The sequence below is a fragment of the Spea bombifrons genome, chromosome 4 (genome assembly GCF_027358695.1).
Source record: "Spea bombifrons isolate aSpeBom1 chromosome 4, aSpeBom1.2.pri, whole genome shotgun sequence".
NCBI lineage: Eukaryota > Metazoa > Chordata > Amphibia > Anura > Pelobatidae > Spea > Spea bombifrons.
The window spans coordinates 96,371,550-96,395,042 of NC_071090.1; the positions used below are offsets into that span (position 1 = coordinate 96,371,550).

Sequence of the window (23,493 nt, forward strand, 5' to 3'; positions counted from 1 at the left end):
CTAAAACATATAACACGTACATTAGTGCGACGGGCGGCGGGGAGAAGAGAGCAGCCCACAACTGACAAACCTGCCATACGTCTATAGAGAAAAGCATCTCACACCTTTAACAATATTACGATGCGTTATACGTGGAGTATAACACAAACTAATCTTAAGAGCATGTTCTCTTCCAAACAAAAAAATAAGGCAGGATGTCGGAAAAGCTTCTAGATGGGCAGCCATTGGATAAGGCGAGCAGCCGTGGCTCCTCAATGTCTAACTTTCTGCGATACAATCGCTAAAGCACGGATCCATTTCTGGGTAAAAGACAGAGGTCGGATGAGAGCGAAAGAGAGAGAGAGGTCAGAAGCGAGAGAGGTCAGAAGCGAGAGAGGTCAGAAGCGAGAGAAGTCAGGGGGGGGAGTTGAAGGACTATAGAAGAGAGAGGAGGAAGAGACAGAAAAAGAGAGAGTGGAGGAGAGAAAGGGTGAGGTATGAGAGAGACAGAAGAAAAAGAGAGGCTGAGGCATTAGAACAGCCTGATTTTCAAATGCTTTATATCGAGAAAGGTCCTATTTTTGGGAGAAATTCCGTAACTCCTTACATATGTCTTGTAACTAACGATCGAGAGTGGCACAGACCCCACCGTGGTACTTATACTGTAGCGATGGATTGGGTTAGAGAGAGAAGCTGAACTAGAATGTTGCGTGTGGACTCTGATTCTTTTACACGGACGCATTACATCCGCGGCATAAGACAAAAGGTATTATTACCAAAATGTCCCTCCTGCGTGAACACATCCGTGCATCACCCACTGCCAGCAATCTCAAGGCTTTTGCATGCAGCTTCTCATTAAAATGCTGAGAAGCACAAACAGAAAATAATGATTCTCATTTCTGTGACCTAAACAAAAGTTCATCCCCAATAAAACACAAACGTAGCGAAGACACTGGTAAGAGCTAAAGCACAGAGATGAACCGGTGGGCCAGCGAAGAGGATGATTATAATTTAGAGGAGCGCGCTGCAATGTAAGCAAAACCTGAGATACACTTGACCCCAAAAGAGGGCACTTGTATGCGCATGCAACGCTTCTCATCTCCACCTACACCAATGGCCCACGATGTTCTAACAGCAGACTTCACATGCTTTCATTAATGGCAGGTATTCTGGTATTCTCAAAAGTGCAGCTTAAGCATTTTTCCACCAAGAAGCACCTTAAAACACACCAGAGAATGAGAAGGACGTGGGAAGGATCGCCGTAGGTGCAAAGCTAGGTTTGACAAGCCTCCCGTCCCAGCAAACTATGGCGTATTTAGTCAAAGCTGAAACCTTTTATGAGGCCAACATAGAAAAGGATATAGAACCCCATAAGCTTCAAGGACTACAGAGGTGCCTTCTTCAGGAAGATGGTGAAAGATGCTTCTATCTGAATGAAAGTCCCAAAATCTGTTTCATCCCAACCCGGCCAACTAGAATCTTCATCTTCTCTTAGAACAAAGAGGTTTTCAATTTGCTTCAACATCTTGGACACAAAAATGTGATTAGTTCGCTGGGGTAAAGAGCACTGCCGACTCTCAGTCCCTTGGCCTCATCAGTCATAATAATGGGAAGAAATATTAAATCTATTATTAATATTAAAATATTTATTCTCACCCCAAGAATAGTTCTTTCTACTGCCCAGATAACACAAGGGACAGAGATCTCTACCTTAATAAAGTGACCGAAAAGGCAGCTTTGTATTATTTTCAGTGGAGCATGAGATGATTTATGGTTTGTTGGAAGAGATATTTCTGTTATTTAGGGGTGTAATAATCGATAGGTGGGTTTCATGTATGTATTATGTGCAATTTAATGCGCGACTGAGGGACACTTCATGGATGTGCTGTAATCCAAGAGAAGACGGAGGCTTCTGATGAAGGCGAGACCCAACATAAGAAAACAAAAATATATAGGGTCACGTAAGCTTTTGGAGCCCCAGACATCTCTTCACGTCACCAGCTATACCTGCATATTATACCTGTGTATAAAGTTATACCGGCATATTATTACGCACCGTATTACACCCGAGACTTGAAGCTAAAGATATGCCTGCATATTATTACGCTTTGTATTACACTCAACGTTTTATGGTAAACCTATACCTGCATATTATTATGCAGCATATTACACCCGAGACATTACAGAAAAGCTATATCAGCATATTATTATGCAGCATATTACACCCGAGACATTACAGAAAAGCTATATCAGCATATTATTAAGCAGCATATTACACCTGAGACATTACAGCAAAGGTATATCGGCATATTATTATTCCACAGCATATTACACCTGAGACATTACAGTAAACGTATATCGGCATATTATTACACACCATATTACACCTGAGACTTTATAGTAAAGCTATACCTGCATATTATTATGCAGCATATTGCACCTGAGACATAACAGCAAAGGTATATCGGCATATTATTATGCAGCATATTACACCTGAGACATTACAGTAAAGGTATATCGGCATATTATTACACAGCATATTATACCTGAGACTTTATAGTTAAGCTATACCTGCATATTATTAAGCAGCAGATTATACCTGAGACTTTATAGTAAAGCTATACCTGCATATTATTACGCAGCATATTGCACCTGAGACATTACAGCAAAGGTATATCGGCATATTATACCTGAGACTTTATAGTAAAGCTATACCTGCATATTATTACGCAGCATATTGCACCTGAGACATTACAGCAAAGGTATATCGGCATATTATACCTGAGACTTTATAGTAAAGCTATACCTGCATATTATTACGTAGTATATTGCACCTGAGATATTACAGCAAAGGTATATTGGCATATTATTACACAGCATATTACACCTGAGAAATTACAGTAAAGGTATACCAGCGTATTATTATTATTACACACCGTATTATACCCGAGATTTTATGGTAGGTTAATATTTAATGTTTTAGATAGCACCATTAGATTTCACAACACTGTACAAAGGGTAGGCAGGACATAATTATGTATGACATAACAACCTGACAGGTGAGAAGGGCTTACAATCTAGAGGGAATTAGGGTGTATTCCGCAAACCTGGAGGCAGCCACTGCAGGTAGTAATGTGACATTTGGGGACTCAGGACACTCAGCTTATTAATGGCGGAGCCAACGATGACCCAACAGACCTCTATCGGTCACGCGGTCACTCTGCGCATGGAAAGGACATTGCGCGCTTGTTTAAGATAACACACAGTCATCACAAACACGCCAACTCCATTACTGTGTCCAAAACAGACAACAATACACCAACCGGTGCTTTATAGTAACACAAATAAAAAAAAGTGTGCGTCTCCTCCTGTTACCGGGAACGGTGTTTGCCTCAAACATAAAGCCTCTATGTGACTTTCATGATTAACACAAAGTGTAGTGAGGGGATCCCTGGTGACTTGAAAAATAGTCTTATGCACAGTAAGGTCATGGTTAGTCAGAGAGTGAGTGAGAGAGTGAGTGAATACTCACATAGAGAAGTTTACAATAGACGGAGCATTGTGGGGTAGGCTTGATATTCTGCAGGGGAGTTGCCTCTCATGTACAGTAACAGGTGGTAAGTGCTCCCCGGGGGTGTCACCCACCTGTGTGCTTCCGGGTCAGATCGGGTGTCACAGGCTGGGGAGCCATGAAGAGTTATACAGCAGCTGACAGAGAGGGGGTCACCCACTATCCGATCCAACACATCCCGGTCTTCCCGTCACCCAGATCGGGGAACTCTTCAACAAGGGCTGTCAGTACTCAGTGGCTACTCCCCCCCCCCCACCTTCTGGGTCAAAACGCTGCCACCTCTATCTCACCCCGCGTTACCCGATTACAAAGCAGCTCGGGTCACTCTCTATAACACTCCACGACACCCTGCCTCCCCTCCTCTCATATCCTCTGCGCACCACCCTTCCCGCCCGGCAAACGGATCCCGACTATCCCCTGTCCTGCCCGGGTTCTGCTCTCCTGACCGTTGCTCTCAGCGGTCCATCCGGTCGTGAGCCCCCTAAACCTTCGGCTACTTCCGGGAAACTTCCGAAACCACTGGCGGAGTAGCGTAGAAAACCAACTGCTCGCCTCTCGCCTGGCACGCCCATACCATGGTGTCGTAAGAAAAAAGGAGGTGGAGATTCGTGAGGCCACTCCCCTAACTTTGTAAACAATGGATCGCTTATAGTTCTTGTCCTAAAGTGACATGCGGCCGCGGTAATGCCGGGGGTCGGCTCCTCAGCAATGTCTGACAGTATGCCCAGGATAACTCATACATTCCATGCCTGCATGCCACCGTATTTCGGAAATTTTATGCATTGTATCTGTTTTGGGTGATAATGTTTTCAGAGATCTGCATATTAGGCATGTGTATGTGTCTACCAAACACCTTGACTTATCATACTGCCTGCGGGAAACAATAGAATGGCTCCGTCTTAATCACACACTCAGACGCTCTGACTAATATGTAGGGAACAACTGATCTTGCTGGCGTTGCGGTAAAGAATCAGCTCAGTGTGGTGTTTGAACAGGAAGTCACCCAAAATATCACATGACTGATAACAATGGCGGCCACCAGGTCTGGATATAAAGAATGTTTATTGGAACTTTTTCGCGTTTGTGTAAATGCCGAAACGACAGTACTGTATACAGCGATGGGGTTTGTGCTCATGGAGAAATTTAGTTTTTTTTTTTAGTGAATGTTTCTTTAATCATAACCGGAAAAGTATCTCCAACACCAGCATCCTCTTGTGACACAAAATGTCATCGAAGGTCTGCAGTGCACTAAGAAAGCCACTGAGAACTTTTACAGGGGCCATCTCTGACTCCGTCCCTACAATACCCAGAACATATATTCAGGGTCGGAACGGGTGAAACGGGAGCTGAGAGTGAGTTTCTTTACTCATCCTAAACAATCGCAGTTTATTAAAAGGCTCTTCTCATTATGTTTGTATTATGGTTCCACATCATGAAGTTATCTGTCTGGATTTTGATGGAGTAGGACATCCATCAACGTTTCAGGTGCCCAAAGCAGGACATCTTCGCTGAGCGGGGGTAGTAGTCATAGCTAGAGGTGTTCGGAGGAGCCAGAACCACCAACCTTCCTTACCTGTCTAGTTAGTTACCTTGGCTTGATCAGAACGCCAGGAAGACTTCATCATATGGAGGCGCTGTGAGTAGGTAGGAAGCCTCAAGACAGCTGTGATTGAGGACCGTGCTGCAAAAGCACAGACCTTGATTAATTACACAGCAAAGTGGGTTGTTAAGGCGTATCTCCAGATCCTCCTCGTCACCCATCACCTCTCACCACAAAAACGGGGAAGTGGGATAGGTCAGTTGGACAGTGTCTGAAATCTGGACTGTTCTGACACTTGGGAGGTATGGAGTAGTATCTTACTTCACAATGTACAGTATACATCCAGAGATGGCTCTTGGCTGGGCACTGCCCTAGCGAACCTCCGCGGCTGCCGTCTACCATGTTGACCACTGGGGTATGATGTCACGTCCCAACGCATTGCATGTCAGCCACGAAGAAAGGTCTTTTGGGCCAACAACCTGCCCAAGCATAAGTGATGTGCCATTTATGTGTACGAGGATTAGTTACTCCTGTAAACCCAACTACTGACCAATTATTTTCCTCCCCTATCCTTTTAAAATAATACACCATTAAGTTCTGCTGTTTTATACACGCACGCGATCATAGTATTCATTAAATAAAACGTGGATGACATTCTTCTCACGTCGCACTCCTTGGAATTCGCAGAGCTACATTAAATGCTGCATTATTCTAAGAGTAATCTGGAGAAGCAATTATGTTTCTATTTATTTCTGTCAATTATGTTTCTGTTTTTAAACTAAACATGCTCGTTTCCTTCATTTCTGCGACTATTCATATTAAAGATGCTTGTTCCTCCAGCTGCACGAACAAGCGGCCTACTCACTCAAGAAGTACGATTTTCTTGAAAACATTATAGGGAAAGTATCCAGAAATACCCCCACAATCCAGAATGTAGGTAGGTGCTCAAGACTAGCTCCAGTTTAAAATATTAAATGTTAGCGGATTGGGCCACAATTTTGCATCTACGGCTTGTGTTCATAGATAATGGAGACTGGAAGTCCCCCCTCCGCCATCGCTCGGGGGTCCAAGTCCTTCTGATAGAGGCCTAGCCCGCAGATGGTGTTTGGCCGGTAGCAGCCCCCAGCTCAGTGGGTTCCAGTCTTGGGTAGTATGACATTAAAGTTAGCTCATGTATTATATCCTCTATGTCCATAGCGGTTCTAAGATGTCATTATATTTGTTTTGCAGAACATAGGTAGGGAAATCTGAATTCCAGACAAGAGCATTAAAGCTGCATTTTATAGCGCAAGATAAAACTAATCCATAACTTATACTGCAGCCTATGGAAGAACTGGAGTCAAATTAGTGAATGCAAATTTATCACTGGCAATATAAGCCAGCCTTTTCTGGAGCTATCTTGGGCTCGAGTCTGCCGCATGTCCACACGGCTCATTAACGAAGCTCACGGTTACCTTGCGTGGTCATCTCTATACCTCTAAAGATGGTGCCCTCAGCAAGAAGATCCCAAGTACAAACTTGCTTGCTGGCCATCCCATTTGCTCAGAGGTTTAGGACTCTTACACATCACGCAAAAGAAGTAAAACCCATTAATATTCAAGATATTAGAGAATGTTATATAGGGTTGAAGCCATTACTAACTGCACTGTGGTTGAATGTAGAAACCAGTATGAATTCTTGTACGTTTAGTGCCACGTTCCCAGAGGGTAAATAAAATAATCAGAATCAAATAATCATAAAAAGGCACCAGCGATTTATTTGTAATCAAGTCGTTTGTTTATAGGTTGAGATGTATTCTGGACGCAGTAGTACACTTCATTCAGTCTTCTCCTCCGCAGAGTTTCAAGAGAGCTTTTCTATAATCTCCAGAGCAGTCTCCCTGGAAAGAAAAAAATATTTTTATTTTATTATTTTAAAGAAATTCTAAAGGCATTTCAGTCCAACATGTTCACTCCATAACTGCTGGGTGCGCTTACTTGTTGGAAGAATATTTACCCAGCATTCTATGCATCTCTTTGCCAGTGTATGAATTGTTAAATTTGCTTGTTTTTTTGTATGTAATGGTTTATATATTGTGACACTGGATGCCCCAAGAAGGTGTTTTTTTCCCCATTGTATATTGTGCACAGGTGCTGTACAAATCATGAATATGGGTCCCTGGGGTAGAGTAATTGGAGATCAGGGTGGGCCAAAGCTCCAGACTCCTTCACCGTGGAGAAAGACCATGAAACATTGACCGTCCAGTCCAGGATCTTCAAGAAACAGATGCAGACTATGGACAAGTCCCTAAAATCTAACATTCAGGGGGTCTAAGGGGAGAAGTTGCTTCTCTGTGTTCCCAGGGTAAGTTAAAGCCCCGCCAAGCGAGGCAATAAGTGCCTAGACTGAGGGAGGTTTTCCAGAGCCTGGCTTAGTTGGGTCTGGCAGAGAAGATAAAGATAGTAGACACTTAGGCTCCTCAGCAAAGTATAAGTCAGAGATGGCCCAAAAAGGGAGCTAGTCTTACTTTATGATTTTGTTTAGGGGTGCTATGTTCACCTGCAAATAAAAATCCCAGTTCATCAGAACATTAGAGGACCATGCTTTAAGATCTGAAAAGTGACCCTCAGCTAAAGGGGTTTGTCACAATATGCAAGCTTTTAATCGTATTGCTGTAATTGTACATTTTCCTGAGGACATACTTGAAATAAATCAGCCCAATGGATTATTTCGGGCAAATATTTTATAAATAAATGACCTACAGAACCAGCCTCTTGGACGTAAAGCTGAAATTGTGTAGATTTTTGTGTAATATCACTCAGATTTCATTTTTTAAATGGAATGTGTTGCGCTTTGGTAGCATAGGGGCCTGGCATACCCCTAATAAAAAGAAGCGCTATGAAAATCAAAGGGGTTTTATGTATAAATCGGAAAAGAAGAAGATTTCACAGCGAGAAAGGCTTTATACGTAGCCCTTCGGCGTAGTTCTGGAAGGTGCAGCAATGTTTGATTGAATTCTTACCTTGATAAAGGAATGAAGGGATTTCCCATATGCTTTCTTGAACTCAGAACGGATCTCCAGCATGTCAATTTCACAGCGGGAAACCATGACTCTGATCAGTGTGCTGTCATCTGTGCCCAGACCCTGAGAAAAAGCAAAACATTAACAGTTTAACTGTCAAAGAAATACAACACTAACCTGCGTAACTCAACAAAATGTGTTCTCATCATACGTGGAAGATTCATTTGTTTAATAATGCACTGTTACTATGGAAATTCACATATTAGAAAACGATTGAGCCTCTGTTTATCCATTAGCTGCTCTCACGTCACTTGATTTAATATTAAACTCAATAAATTAGCCCCTGGTGCACATAGTGAAAGACATAAAAAAGGTAATATTTTTAAATGTGGTATAACAGGTTGAGATATGGGAGGATAATGAACTAATCAGCCTTTTTTTTTTTTTTTTATAAAATACCTATTTGTCAACAAATTAACCCAATACTAGCTTATTAATGAATTACATCAGAGTTTAGTATATAAGCCTCACCTTCATTGACTTGTATAACCTTTCGGCAAAGTAAGCCGGTCTGTTCTTTATACATTTCACTGCAAGACAAATAAAAAGGAGATAAAATTACACGGTAACTAAAAGCATAAATAAATAACCTTTTAAAAAAAAAATAGACTGAAATGGTCACCCTATGACACTTTAGCCTTGAAAACACAGCTGGATTAGATAAAATACATTTTTTGGATATAGATATCTATATATAGTTTTAATGTCTTTGATTTTAGCGCAACAGAACCATACAGCGTCTTCAGCAAAATCCGTACACAATGAAAATTAGCATAAAATGAATAAAACACGTACCGATAGCCAGGAGAGCGTCTTCAAAGTGTCCAGACATTTCAGATTTTATACTGGCCTCAAGGTCTTTCTTCGCAATCTTTTTGTATTCTTCAAAGACTGAGAAAAAAAAAAATCCGACAAGCGTATCAAAAAAGTAGACTAACTATTTTGTGCTTAACATAACATAAGGGTGTAGCATTCATTGACACAACGTCATAGATGTAATGTAGGAACCCAAGACGTTCCAGCTGAATTGGAAGAGGTTAATATAGTAAAGAATTCTAAATAATTATATATGGAGTACGAGACAAAGTCAAGTTGGTTTGGAGTCTTCTGCAAAGATTTTTAAGTGTACAACTTAAATGTTTGGTATAAGAAAACACATTTATTGGGTATATTCATGAAGGAACGGCCTTAAGCCCTAGTTTCAGAAGATGCTGGGCAGCTGCAGCATCAGTTACTGGGAGACATCGCACCAAAAACAGCCCGTTCTTCCCAAATAGAGTAGAGAACTTGTTCTGCCCACAGCTCACTAGCCTGCTTTATAAAACATATGGGCAATCATGTTAAAAATTCGGTAGTTACCCTTTAATAAATGTTTTCTGTTTCTAGTGCAAAGAACGGTCAAGAATTTCACTTCATCTGTTCCCCACTTCTTCTCGCCAGCTTCATAAAGATCCTAGGAACAAAGAACCGAATTAAACGTTTTTCCCTCCCCAGGGTCCTCTCCACGCCGGACAATTTGTTACAATCAGGAGCTTTGTTAACATTACTCAAGAACTTCAGCTGAAAAGATTATTTAACTAGACAGTTGCATTTAATGGTCATTACCTTCCTTTCACTCACAGTCAGAAGCTGTACCAAAAATCAAGGCAGTGGTATAGCCAAACGCCCTGGAGGAAAAGCATGTCCGCCATATTGTTTCAGCCAACATTTTATAGATCACATACATATATTTTTATTATTACATTTATATACACACACACACACACACACACACACACACACCACTCCCAAGGTTTGTGCAACAGCGGCGAAAGATATTAAAAATATATTGGCTCTAATATATTATTAATCAAAAAGAATCCAAGAGCAGTCAATCTGGAAGTCACTGAAAGAAAAACAGCAGATAGATACCAGTATTTTTCTAGAAGAGAAAAAAATAAAATTATATATATATATATATATATATATATATATATATATATATATATATATAATTTTAAAAGGCAGAAAAATGAAATATCAGACATTCTTGTTTTAAGGTTATTCACAGCTTTTGTTGAGATTGAAACAGATAAAAAAACGATCCGAGAACAAGGTATGGAAAGCTCTGCCCAGCGTCCAACCCAAATGTCACTTCCAGCGCCAAAAAGCATAGCACAAAGCTCCGTATGAAACTAAAAAGCGACTCCCCCCCCCGTTCTCGGCAGCTAGAGAGAATTGTTAAGCGAAAAGAAACCAGCTGACTCCATTGTGTATTGTAAAACACAGCATGTGTCTGCATCCGACGCGTCTCGGTGCCAAACCATGAATTTTCAGAAATGGGAAACACGTCAGATTCTATTCATACCAAAGATCTTTACATACGACGGATTCCCGCTGTCACCAAGTGAATTATGTATATGCAGCATTGACTAATGCCAATTATATCACTAATTCACAGACAACTATTGAATGTTATACGGAACTTGAAATAAAGCTGGATGGAGACATTCTCTACATACATTATTGTTGCGTGGGACGGTACCAGTTTTATATCTCGCTGTCCCACACAGATCTACCTCTGTTCCACTGTTTGAGGACAGCAGGATTTAGGACCGAATGGTGCGCATGCACTGTAGCGCTGACACTCTGCCTCCCAAGCCCCATTCCCCCCGGGGGGGGTGCCATGGGTCAGGGTTAGGGCAGTGTTCAAGGTACATACGCCGCTCTGGACCGTCCCTTCTAAGGATGACAGGTTCAGGAAAAGCCAAATAGAAAGTCACTGACCAAGGTACAATAGGCTTCACTTTTTAAAGTATAAATATTATTATTGTTAATAATAATAATAATAATAATAATAATAGCATCTGACTATGGTCGTGGCACCAAATGCATAAATTCAGTCTGCTCTCCAACTGCACTATAATGTAATATTTAACCGTCTGCACTGTAATATAAAATATTTCACCTATATGTGAAATATCCTCCCTCTACATCATTAAATACGTTACACAGAACGGCTATATTTTATATGTAGTTTAACACGGTTTTTGTACTCCATTTTTGCATTTCAACACATTCTCTTATTTAGCATTAATGTTTCCAAACAAAAAAACCCAAAACTATTTTGAGCGCTGTATAATTTAATAAAAAAATTTTTTTTATCTCCCACGCTCTGATTAAAGTGCAATTAAATCTCTCAAAAGCTTATAGAGCGGAGTTCCAAGGTCAGCCTCCCCCTCCGATTGAGGGTCCTCAACTCCTAAGTATGCGTGAACCTTCATTATATTAAAGTTGTAGAGCACCGCAGACTATGTTAGGGGCGTAATAAATACATAATACAACTACTGTAAACAGAAAAATACCTGTGGCTCATATTATGGAGCAAGAAAGTGCTAGTTCAATTATACCAATTACACACACACTGTACAACACACACACACACACACACACACACAATCTCATAATAGGTCATTTAGCTAAAATGCAGTTACTTTAAATGATAATGGAAGTTTATTTTGGGGTCGTTTGTATTTCATAGGATAGGACATCTGATACTACTGTGAAGCAATTTTAAAACCGTTGTACAGCTAAAAAGATATCCAGCTAGCTCATCTCATCTACCCTTCTGGAATCACATTTTACTTTAGGGCAAGCTTTCTTGAGTCCCTTTACAGGTGTTTGCTTGTACCACTTCTCCTGGAAGTCTGTTCCAGGTATGTACTACCCTTCCGTAGTAAAGAATTGTCACGTTACCCCTTTGTCTTCCATTCTCTAACTTTAAATATTGCCCTTTAGCTCTTAACTCAAAATACCTATGGCTGGATCGACACTAACCTTAGCATCTTGCTTAGCCAGGGATTCGTCTACATTGCTGCCTTGGTCTCTGCCGCCCTGTGAAAAAAAAAATAAAAAAAAATTATGTCATAAAGAAGTCACAGTAACATTATCTAGAAACAAATGTAACCTAAATGTCCCTTCCTGAGCTAAAAAATAAACAAATACATAAAAATAAAAAGAAAATAGGGTGTGTTCTGAGCACAGGGTGTGTATGTGTGTGTGTTCATGTATATGTATATAGTTCACAGACTATGTGACTGTGCCATGGAAACATGTGGTTTAAATTTTTTTATTTTTTTTTTATAAAATAACGTGTATAGCCTAATGTGTACGGCAATAGATCGTGACAAATGCATTGGAGGCCACTAGAAGAAGTAGTTGGAGAACCAACGTTCTAGAGCATATGAGAGCCTTTATGGCTAGCGGAAACGTATGCATACTAATCTCACGTCATCACTAGTTCCAGGCCCCCGACTATTTACGTTCGTCACATGACTGCATTATGTGAAGGTGATGACATCATTATCACTACACGAAGTTACCCTTTTTTCTGGAGTGAACATTATAGAATATAGATAAAACTACAATTCCTTGAAAAGACGGTTTTACTTACAGCAGCCAAAGACACCAGCACTCGCTGGAACATGAAAGATGTATCAGAACAAATGTCGTCCTCCAGAGATTTCCCATATTCTACAAAGCAGCACAAAAAGATAAAAGATCGGTCACCGGCAGCGTGATAACAAGAGATGCCGGTGTATGAACAAACACAAGCTAACCCGTGCAGCACATTACACCAACACACTACAGAGAAACTGATGGATGAACCAAGAAAAGAAGAAAAAAATAAATAAATAAAATGTTTAATACTAGATTTCTAAGAAATTGTTATTTCTCAAATAATCACAAAGATTCATATAGTGCGTCTGCGGTATTTGGCTGGGGAGAGAGCATCAGACAGATAATCCATTACATATTATGGCCCCCCATGTATATACTTTTGGGCCCAATGGAAAACCCGCTACTGCTCTTCTTCCTCATCAAAGCCTCCTTAGCATGACCGTAACACGCTACTAACCTGCCCTGTGCATGTTCATGTAAGCTTTCATAGTAGCAGCAGAAGGATGGGCGACGAAAGTAATCGGCTCAGAAATGGAACTTATATAGTTAAGCAAATCTACTATAGAGAGACGCGAGTTGCTGAGTCCAACTTACTCAGTCTGTAAGTCACGTTGATGTTTCTAATCTCTTCTGTTGAGCGAGAAGCCAAAATTTCAATCAGGCACCCCTCATCTGTGCCGGCACCCTGAAAACAGAATATATAATCTATGTACCCAATAAACATTGAATATATACATACTTAAATACACATTGGACAGAAACAATCCAAAGCCATAGCATGCGTTAGGAGTAAGCTCAGAAGACCTGATTAGTATTCATGTAGTCACCGTCACAACATTACAAAACAGATACTCGTCCTGGGGTAGATTGATATTATCAGCATTATCTTTTATTTATATAGCACCAATAGTGTACGCAGCGCTTAATACAATACATATATATTCAAGGGGTATGACAAGATTAGAACCGACGGACTAAGACAAACCGATACGTTAGGTGGAGAGAGTTTACAATCAGTTTTTTCTTTATATCACAATTTAAAGGATTGTCGGTTTAATGCATTTGGTTTTGGGGGGGGGGGCAATTCCTACTATACACAAAATAGATAATCACTCACCTTCATGGCTTTCTTGAGCTCCTGTACATCATACAGAGTAATTGGGGTCAACAGGCCAACGATCACTTTCTCAAAGTTCCCTGTGAGCTCAGATTTTAAATCATCCTCCAAATCCTAGACACAAAAAATAAAAAAATATTAAAAAAGTAAAAAAAAAAAAAAAATCTCCAAGAGGCTAGCAGTTCAAAGGATTCCCTTAATTTAGCAACCATGTCACAATGAGAGAGACCAGATGCGTCAGCACTCCCACATTTCTAAAGCAAGAAAAATTACAAAAATGAAAAAAAAAAAAAAGATGGAGTCAGTTCCTTGCCTGATCATCAGAAGAAATATAATTTTGGACAAAGGATAAAAGCATGTAAGAGTAATATTCACCGCCACATTAAAATAATCTTAACCTCAAAAATATGCAGCATTTTTGTAATAATTTAAGGATGCAGGGTAGGGTGTGGCTAAGGCAGGGGCATCATCACATGGTGCCCATGACTTTGTTTTGCCCGGGGCCCTGGATGGTCTGTGTTCCCCACTGGGCACCAGACCAATACCAACTAAGGCTGGAATAAAAAATAAAAACCAATAAATTACATTTTTAAAAAAGCCTGAAATGCATTATGTAAACAAAATACAAAGATTTCCACGCCAGTGGGGACTTACTATGTGGAATTTATGTCTAATCAGAACATCTTTATTAATGCAGTTATGGAAAATAAAGCGGGTAGTATTCAGATGTCCCTGGAGTCTCGTGCGTTCTGCATCTGACTCATTCCTGACAACCCCAAGCAAGTTCCTCAGCAACACCGCGTCACTCAGGACCTCCGATCATTCTAGATGCCGTGACCAGATCCCGGCCGTGAGTCAGCAGGGAAGAGAGATCGGTCTGAACAGGTTGTGCAAGGAAGGCCCATGTGATAAGCGTAGGGGAAGTTTGTATTACTTTAAATACATAGCTGGACATGGTTGGCCTCAAACACCATGGAGCCCGATTTTGCTATACATGCCTCCATTGTTTAATGATAGAACAGCCATGTCCATTTGCACAACAGCACTTAACACCCCCTGTCTGGGGATGGGAGCCTGATGGGCAAATTGCAAGCTTTAGGGCACAGTGGCCCCATTACAAGGATGGGGGGCTTTAGGTTTGTACTGAGCCCCAGTTTCTGATGGTGGCCATGAAGCCTAAATGCAGCCACCAGTAACATGAACTAACAGAGGTTAAAGTGAAGCTTTGCTCAGATCTCTGAAGAAAAATGAGGCTCGACTGTCACCTTAACAGCAAAGACCAGGCCAAGAATGAAATAGAATGAAATATGTCACTTCAGACTAAGCAATGTGTTCCTACATTCTGTTAGATTACATGCCTCCAACAGGAAATTAATCATTATTACTTTAATATGAAAACACATACAGAACAATATAATCGAGCACATGCATCATAATTATTGACCTCATCTAAGGCAAGATTAGGATAATCAGTCCCCACGGAGTCCCTAATTCCTTCGCCTTACCTTGCCCACAGAAGCTTTGTAGGCGGTTTTAATTTCCTGGCGCTGAGCAAGGCTTCTGTTTGTGATCACATCGATAATGGCATCTTCATCAGTGCCTGTTAGACAGAGATATGGGGTGAGATGCGGGTACACCTCGCAAGAAGGCAATGGAACCCAACCTGCGACTGCCCAGCTATTAAGGAGTCCACGGGAGGTCAAGCGCCAAACTGGGACCCAATGCATGCAAATGCACACTTCAAATGTGAGTGATGTGATGTCCTCAGAACCATCTTACAATGCTTGCTATGGCTAATGGGCCCAACAAAGTATTATTATTTCCAACACAACTATCACCAGCCAGCAAAGTAGGGAACTTCCTCATTTTAGAAATGGTTGGATAGAGTTTGTTTCTTTACCATGAACTTGTATGGTCAATTTATGCAACTATATGCTAATACATTGAAATTTGTAACTGGACTCTGTATTAGACTTGGGCATTCGTATTCGGGGAACATGAAAACGAACACGAAGGGTGCGTTTTCGTTGTTCAGCCCAAATACCGAAGAAACGAACACGGTGGCGGCAAAACGTACACGACAGGAAGAATATTCGTGCGGCAAAACGTATACGACAGGAAGAATATTCGTGTTCGTCTTAGTATACTAATCTCCCTGGTCAATTCCCCATTTAACCAATTGGTTGATGCTAGAGGAGGCCCCTGCCGGCGACCAATAGAGTTGCTCTGATAGACATTTAACTCGACTCCTGAAGGCGAAACAAAGCTGCTCCGTAGTGCGTACCACATTAACCCTGTATTAACCCCTTCTACAAAAAAAAAAAAAAACGGCCAAAAAAAACGAAGAAAAAAAACTAACACGAAATGTACACGAATATTCACCCAAACCAAACACAGGAACGTGTGAATATTCGTGGAATACGAAGATTTTTTCCCCCATGAAGATGAACACGAAGATTTTGCCGGCGCTCAAGTCTACTCCTTATTCTGTCAGAACTATCGAGTACTTACCCGCGCCTTTCATGGACTTTCTCAACTTCTGAACATCTTCAGCTGCATTAAAGTTGGCATAAGGTTTAATGGTGCCTTTACTCCCCACCTAAACCAGAAATAAACAATCTGTAAATTAAAAATCTGCTTTTATAAAAACATTTCTAAGAACAAAACAGATCTTATCTCTTCTGCTCATGTGGGCCAACAGTAACATGAAACGCATGGATAATAAAGCTCAATCGTTTTAGGCTCTGCAATAAAGCGGCCGTGGCGGAGACGTGTAAACAGCATATGCTCTCGGAGAGATAAGCCTAATGGTTCTGCCATTAAACGACCAGATCTTGATTTTGTTCTTAGAAGGCATGAGGAGGATGGCTCAAGCACAGATGTGTGTGGGGTTAGTAACAGGAGGCCATGCGCTGGAGACCGGACGGCTTATCTGAAATCATTGCCTTCTTATCAGTATCTGATAGTGCGGGTTTATGTTTATCATATGGATTTGTTAAATATGCACCAGAAGGCAGTTAATACTCACGGTTGCCATGACTTGATAACAGTTAGTGGATTTTTAAACAGATGTCTCCTGGAATAAAAAATATATTATATTATAAATAATTAACACATAGATTGTTCTCAGGGCCTCTTAATGACCCGAACCATAATACAAACAAAAAATGTATCCCTCTCAGCGGAGAATATCTGCACCCGCAGCTCAGACTCCACATACCCCGACCTCACTGCCGGTGTGGAGTGAACATGCCCAGGGCATTGAGTCCACTCATGTTTTCTATTCCTGCTAAACTAGTTCTACCGGGATAACAAACTCTAGATTTTCAGTGTCCTTAAAACAACGAACGGATTTTACACTGCAAATTACTAACGAACACACACACACACTACTGTTCAGGTTTGGGGCAGTTAGAAATGGGCTTGTTTTACAACAAGCAAAAAAAAAAAAAAAAGATAATTTGGTCAATTGAAATAACATGAAATGGATCAGAAATACAGCACAGATGGTGTTAACGTTAAAAATACCTTGTAAGAAGAAGCAGCTGATTTTTAACAGAATATCGGCCGGGCCCCAGGACTTAAAGTCCCATTGCGGGACTGTCCCGGGCAATCCGGGACATGTGGTCACCCTACTTCATAGGTGTACAGAGGCCCTTTATCACTCCCATCACTCCTGTGTTTGCTAATCCAAGTTTAAAAGGCTAATTGATCATTAGAAAACCCTGTGTAATTACATTACAGCTAAAAATATCCTCCCCCCTTTAAAAACAAAAGAAAAGTGACCCCGAACTTTTGAACGGTAGTTATATACACACACACACATATATATATATATATATATATATATATATATATATATATATATACATACATATATATATACATACATATATATATATTTCCATTGGGAACTCTATATAGTGATGAGTGATTATGAAGAATACATACGCATGAGTATCACCCCCCATTGCATCCGCTAATGGGACCCCTGATGGTTATTGTGGGCCCTAAACTGCCAATTAATTCTCTTACTCAGAAGCATCACCTATGGCAGGGTGACGTTTTTCTAATAAAACCCATGTAAAATCTCATTTGAATCTCAAATTGCTCGCTATATAAGCCCTTTTCCAGCATATTTGTTTAAGGAAGTGAAGATTAGGCCTTCCAGGTACCCCCATCACGCATGCAAATAAAAAACGAAGGATTTACCAAATTTGACTTATTTTGCTTATTCTGCGGAAACAAGCATTTTCCTTTACCGTTCATAATATAGACTAAAGGCAACCTTTATGGTTCTCTGTGTTGAGGACAGAAACTCCCATCACACTCAGCAGTTCCTGTGCACAGTTTTTATTTATTAAACCGGATAGATTGATAAGATAGCGTGCCCTCGGCTAAGATATTCTGTGTGCATCGCTCATTTGGACACGAATACCTGCGGAAAGGGGACAGCTTGATCCTCTGGCCTTAAGCCTAAGGGCGCTATGAAGCCCCGGGGTAGTTTATAAGGATTCAGCCCTTCCGCAGGCATTTTTTGCTGGGGGGGGGGTTCCTATCTCTTTAGGCAGTGCGACCCCCACAGATGAAGACTGGAGGCTGCCGTGGCCTCTTACAGGCACCAGCACCTGAAAACGGCTTAAAAAGAAATATTTTGTGTGTGCGTTGGCCTTCTAAATATATAAATGACAGATTATTTATTTTTATGTTCCCTTTAAAACCTAAAGAACTATAGAACAAGACTTTATAGTTTATACAGCTAGAGTTTTACAAGCCATCTGGATATGATATATTCCCCTTATTTATCCGGCAATGCGCTATAAGTGCAGTAGTACTGAGTGTGGTGGGAGTTGGAGCACAACCACTACCTGGTTTTGCCATAAAAATACCACAAATAATAACTAAATAGAACCTTCACTTATTTTTGCCGGACATTTAACTAGCACAGAATTAACCCCGTCAGCCTCTTGAGTACAAAGGATTATGGGAGTAAGATGCAGGTGGCTATTACAGGATTATGGACAGTCTGTGCGCATGCATATACACCCGGAGCCAGTAAACAATAACAGAGACCAATGGTAGAGGTGAACAGACTTAGATGTCATGTAAGAAAGTTTTTCTATACTGAGAGAGTGGTAGAGAAAGGGAATGGCCTTCCAACAGAAGCAGCAGAGTCTAACACATTGAGGGAATTCAACCATGCACGGGATAGACATACGGCACCTGCAGACACGGGAGGACTAGATGGGGAGAGAATGGTTATTATCTGCCGTCAAATTCTATGTTTCTATGACCCATATATAAAGTATTGTTGCATGGAGGCTGATTACTCGATTTGTTTTACATAAATGTAGCATGATACTTTGTTACAAATAATAACCATAATATTTAAGGTATGAACTTTTAATGATGTCTCGGGTCTAAAATCCGGACATTCCATTTGCTGTCACATAATCAGGAACAGCCACGCTATGAATGGAGCGATACGGGGGCCGATCTCTAAAAACGCCGGACGTACGTCTACGGGTCTCATGGCTTCGAAAGTCCTTTAAACGGTTAAATGGAGTATTGTATCTAGGAGACAAAGGGTTAAAACGAGAGACAATTTCCACCCCTGACCATCCCCCTCATTCTGGTACCCCACTCGCTGTGGACTACAACTCCAATCAAGCTCAGCCAAAGGTTGCATATCCAAGACAATGAATTACCGGTACATTGCCTTTAAAAAAAGAGAGATCTATTGAGATTTTTTGTGTCTGGTTATAAAATGGTTAATCCTTCCAAGCCAAGACGTAGAAACGTGGAAACGTAGCCTTAAGCCAAACTGGAAAATAGTGAAACACCATGTTGCCAACGCCAGGAAAATATCTGTTCGAAGAATTTAGAGCGACTCCTACACTCCTGGCAGAGGCCGGCACCGGGGCTGGGCTGCCGCCTTACAAGCTTGTATGAGGTGGTTTAGGCTGAGAGCTGCGTTGCCTGGCACTGGGGAGAGAAAACACCCCTAAAAACGAAAGATACCATAAGCGTCCCCTATAAACCTCTCCTTCCATACCCTACAGCTCCTCCTGTTGCTCCCTCATAGCTGAAAAGCAAAAGTTGTGACGGACATGCAAAACAGGACGGCATTAGCATTAAAGCTGAAACCTCTTGCTGTACTGTGAAGCCGGGCCATACAATTAGGATTATTACGCTATTTAGGGAATCATTTCTGAAAACCCTCTCATACGGCTTTACAAAAAAAAAAAAACTATCTAAAATGGAATCTCTGTGTTTTCTTCCTGGTAAAACTTTTTCTAAATATATAAAGGAAAAAAAAAATCAAAAACCACTCACGGGTTAGACTGCAACAAGACGACTAACTGAGATCTCAAAAAGGCAAAGCAGCAGCCGCAGCCTCCCTAAACGTCATAATCCGGTTACAACTCCAACACAAACAAGGCAACTCCTACCTTATTACAGCGGGCTGAGCGGAAGGGGAAATAGTGAAAGTTACTCTTTAACCCTATAACACAAAAAGAATGTGTATGCAGAAAGCTGCAGCGCTCAAGTCATTAGAATACTGAAATATACCTCTCACAATGTCAGACTTTTCTACCAACAGCAGGTGATGTGAACAGGAGATAATTTGTCCTCGTTGGTAAAACCCTGCAGGAGTTCCTATAACAATAGGGGAATTGTTGCTGTAAATGCAGATTGGAGTGTACGTCGCATGGACTCCAGCGCATTTTACGGCGTGCAGATTGATGCGAGCATTCTTTAGTTATCAGAGTTTGAAATTTAGACATATTTAATGCTTCTCTTGGCTGCATGTCACTAAAACAGGAAGCATACTTAAGTACACTTCCTGTGCATGCTCTTTAATGCTCCCATTGCCAGGAACCACGTTTTTCACACTTATTTCAGGTCACTGCCATCAGCCCTATCCTTCTCAGGCCCTTTGGACACAGCACAGACTGAATCAGTCCCTGGCTATGAGAAACGTCACCCATCTGGAGAGATGCCACAAGAACCCATTGCCAGAGAGGGAAGGAATACTTGTGCCAGTTCCTAATGGGCGCGTGCCAGCCGGGCCAGTACGGACATCTGGCAGGTCCACGCGTAACAGAAGCTACTGATAAGCACCGGGTTCACGTCTCAGGTGCTTTTTACTAGATTGAGAAGGGGAGGGAGGGAATCTGCCATATGAAGGAAAAAAAAAATCAAATTAACCCCTTCACTGCCTTTTAATAGTTTACTGTTTATTTTTCCCCCATTGACTACAAACCTGAAAAAAAAATTACGCCAAATACCGGTATTTGGCATGCATAGGTTTTTTGAAGCACATTTTAGTAAACGCCCCAAAGCCACCTAATGGGCATGAGGTACAGCTATCTCCACATCACCGTCAGATTATCTGTGTCCAAGCCGTTCCCCATCTCCTTATAAACGCTTAGCATGCAGAAGAAAGGTACTGGTCTATGGTGCCCATTATAACTTCCATGTAATATATGACCCTTTTTATGGTGTGTAGCAGACTCTACCACTTCAGATGGGAGGCTGTTCCACTTATCTACCACCCTCTCAGTGAAATAAAACTTCCTTAAATTACAGTTTTAGATAACGTAAGGAAGCGAACACAGCATCTCCCCTGTTAAATGGTTACATATGCAGAACAATGCTACATTTTGTTGCTGGTCTTAATAGCAGTAAATATCCAGTTCTGCCTGTCTGTTCACCTCGACTGGATCCCCAAAGACTCGATGGGAATTTCTGCTCCAAGGCATTAAAACCTAGAAGTGTGACGTCCTGCCAACAACAGACACAAAAGCCCCAGACATAACAGATCTTCAAAGGGTCTGACAAAACTAGAACCGATGCATGAGGTGGAGAGGGCTCGGCTCACAAGCTTACAATCTAGAGGGTAAAGTATTATACAGAATCTTAATATCACCGTTCTACATAACAGGATTTAGAACCAGAGGGTCAGACGTTGAGATATAATGTAAGGAAGTTTTACTTTACTGAGAGGGTGGTGGACACATGGAACAAGCCTCCAAGCTGAAGTGGTAGAGGCTAATTCAGTGAGGAAAATGACACACATATGGGATAAAGAGATCGTAAATCTAAGACAAGATCAACAAGTCTTTACATCAAGAAAAGCGGGTACACTAGACGGGCTGAGTGGGTCTTATCTGGGTGACTTCTCCTGGGAATGGACTCTAGAGGCACAATGTAAAGAACTACATAAAAGCGAATGAATTATTAATCTTGCATAGTCTGCTTTGCTCCCAGTTTAAACAACGATTACTGGTTATTGTGTAACTGTTTGCTGTGTACACAGAACAGAACTGTGTCTGATCCCTGCACGGGGAGTGGGGGGTGAGAGCAAGCGATCACTTGGCAGAGCAGCAATGTGTCCGAGGACACCCCACCCCACTGTATCCTCTTAAACCCCGAGGGTGTTCTCGGTGCTGTCAGCCATAAGCACAGAACCACACCCCTTACAAGTTGCACACAGAGCAGACGCTCTCTATTCTGTGGAGTCACTGGGAGTATACACGGCACTAGCCTCTGAACCCCTCACACTGATCCAGTGTGACGATTCTAGGTCAGAGCGGTGCAGTTATCATAGCAACAAGTGGGCTGTTTCTGCTCCACTTTGTACAGAATCCACACTATTCTATCTTTTTTCCCCAGCAGTATTTTGGATCGTTAAAAGGGAGGGGGAAAAAAACCAAAAGCATTGATTTGGCTGGCCTCTCAGGTGACCGCTCCACAACGCTCTCACCTAAAACAGAGTTCATGAAAAATGTAATTCTACTGGCAGATCCACTTCCGCTCTGTTATAATCCAACCTTTTACACGTTCTACTCTGCCCATGTACTCAGTGCTGTACGCAGACTTGCCAAAGCAGAGACTCCATTGCACAATTCGGTTTTGCACTCAGGTGCAGCCCGTTATGTCATTAGAAAATAAAAGCATCTACTTTAACGAACATTCACCTCCGATTACCTAATAGAGACACAGAGTCTGACTGCAGATAAGAAGCGTTCGGCTCACCTAACCTGCCTATTTCTCTTGATGTAAGGACTCGGTCTTGTGTTAGAGTCAGGATAGCTTTATGTCTGTCCCGTGCATGTTTAAATTCCCTCACGGTATTAGCCTCTGCCACTTATGCCTGGAGGCTGTTCCACTTACCTACCACCCTCACATTACAGCTACACACTCAACTATTCTCTGCTTCCTGAACGAAGCAAGCCACGCCAAGCTTGTGCAAAAAATAGGAAAGCAAAGTATTTCCTATGCATTGCACAATAACGAGCCTTCAGCCACTTAAAGAATTAAGGAACTCAGAAGTTGGGTCCTTAGCGGATTTCAGAGATATATATATTATATCCCCTTACCAGGTGCAGATACCCCCCACCCTACCAAGCACGTCTCACCTGTGGCAGATCTCAGGATCAGGGGCAGAAGATGTCCCGGTGCGAAGAGGAGCGTTTATAAATGAGCGCAGTCTGGGTGGAGGTGGTGTGTCCTCCTGGGGCGGAGAGTCTGCTTCTCTCCCTCCTTCTGTATCTGCAACCTGATCTGTTCCTGTTTGATAAAATGCTCTCGTCTTTGCATACAATATAACCTATAGTCCGACACACAGTGTACATAATCACCCAGATACTATATAATCATCCTGATCACTGCAACTCTCAATATTCTCAGCCAGCTCTGAGAACAGTATGTCTGTTAAAATTCGGAACCATGCGCGTCACAATTATTGGGCTTTTGATATGTTTGTACATTTTGGAATG

The 23,493-nt window shown here is 41.5% G+C and overlaps 2 protein-coding genes across 4 annotated transcripts in view; both read right to left on the reverse strand.

The window, feature by feature from the left end:
* Positions 1-4,102, reverse strand: part of GMCL1 (germ cell-less 1, spermatogenesis associated) — a 91,328-nt gene extending 87,226 nt beyond the window's left edge. For 2 of the 3 annotated variants that reach the window (XR_008354038.1, XM_053464104.1), the window contains exon 1: positions 3,625-4,102. The gene's annotated coding sequence lies outside the window, so the exon portion shown is untranslated. Of the gene's footprint in view, positions 1-3,511 lie in introns of all 3 variants that reach the window. The other variant, XM_053464105.1, reaches the window with a different exon arrangement.
* A 2,718-nt stretch (positions 4,103-6,820) lies between these two features.
* On the reverse strand, positions 6,821-23,224 carry ANXA4 (annexin A4). The gene is made up of 13 exons (XM_053464110.1): positions 23,134-23,224; positions 16,737-16,784; positions 16,220-16,307; positions 15,214-15,308; positions 13,709-13,822; positions 13,186-13,276; positions 12,584-12,663; positions 11,968-12,024; positions 9,511-9,604; positions 8,947-9,042; positions 8,623-8,681; positions 8,092-8,214; positions 6,821-6,969 (listed from the first exon to the last, which is right to left on the reverse strand). Exons 2-13 carry the CDS (start codon positions 16,743-16,745, stop codon positions 6,910-6,912), a joined length of 966 nt encoding a protein of 321 aa, XP_053320085.1. The 5' UTR covers positions 16,746-16,784; positions 23,134-23,224; the 3' UTR covers positions 6,821-6,909.
* Positions 23,225-23,493: the final 269 nt, after the last annotated feature.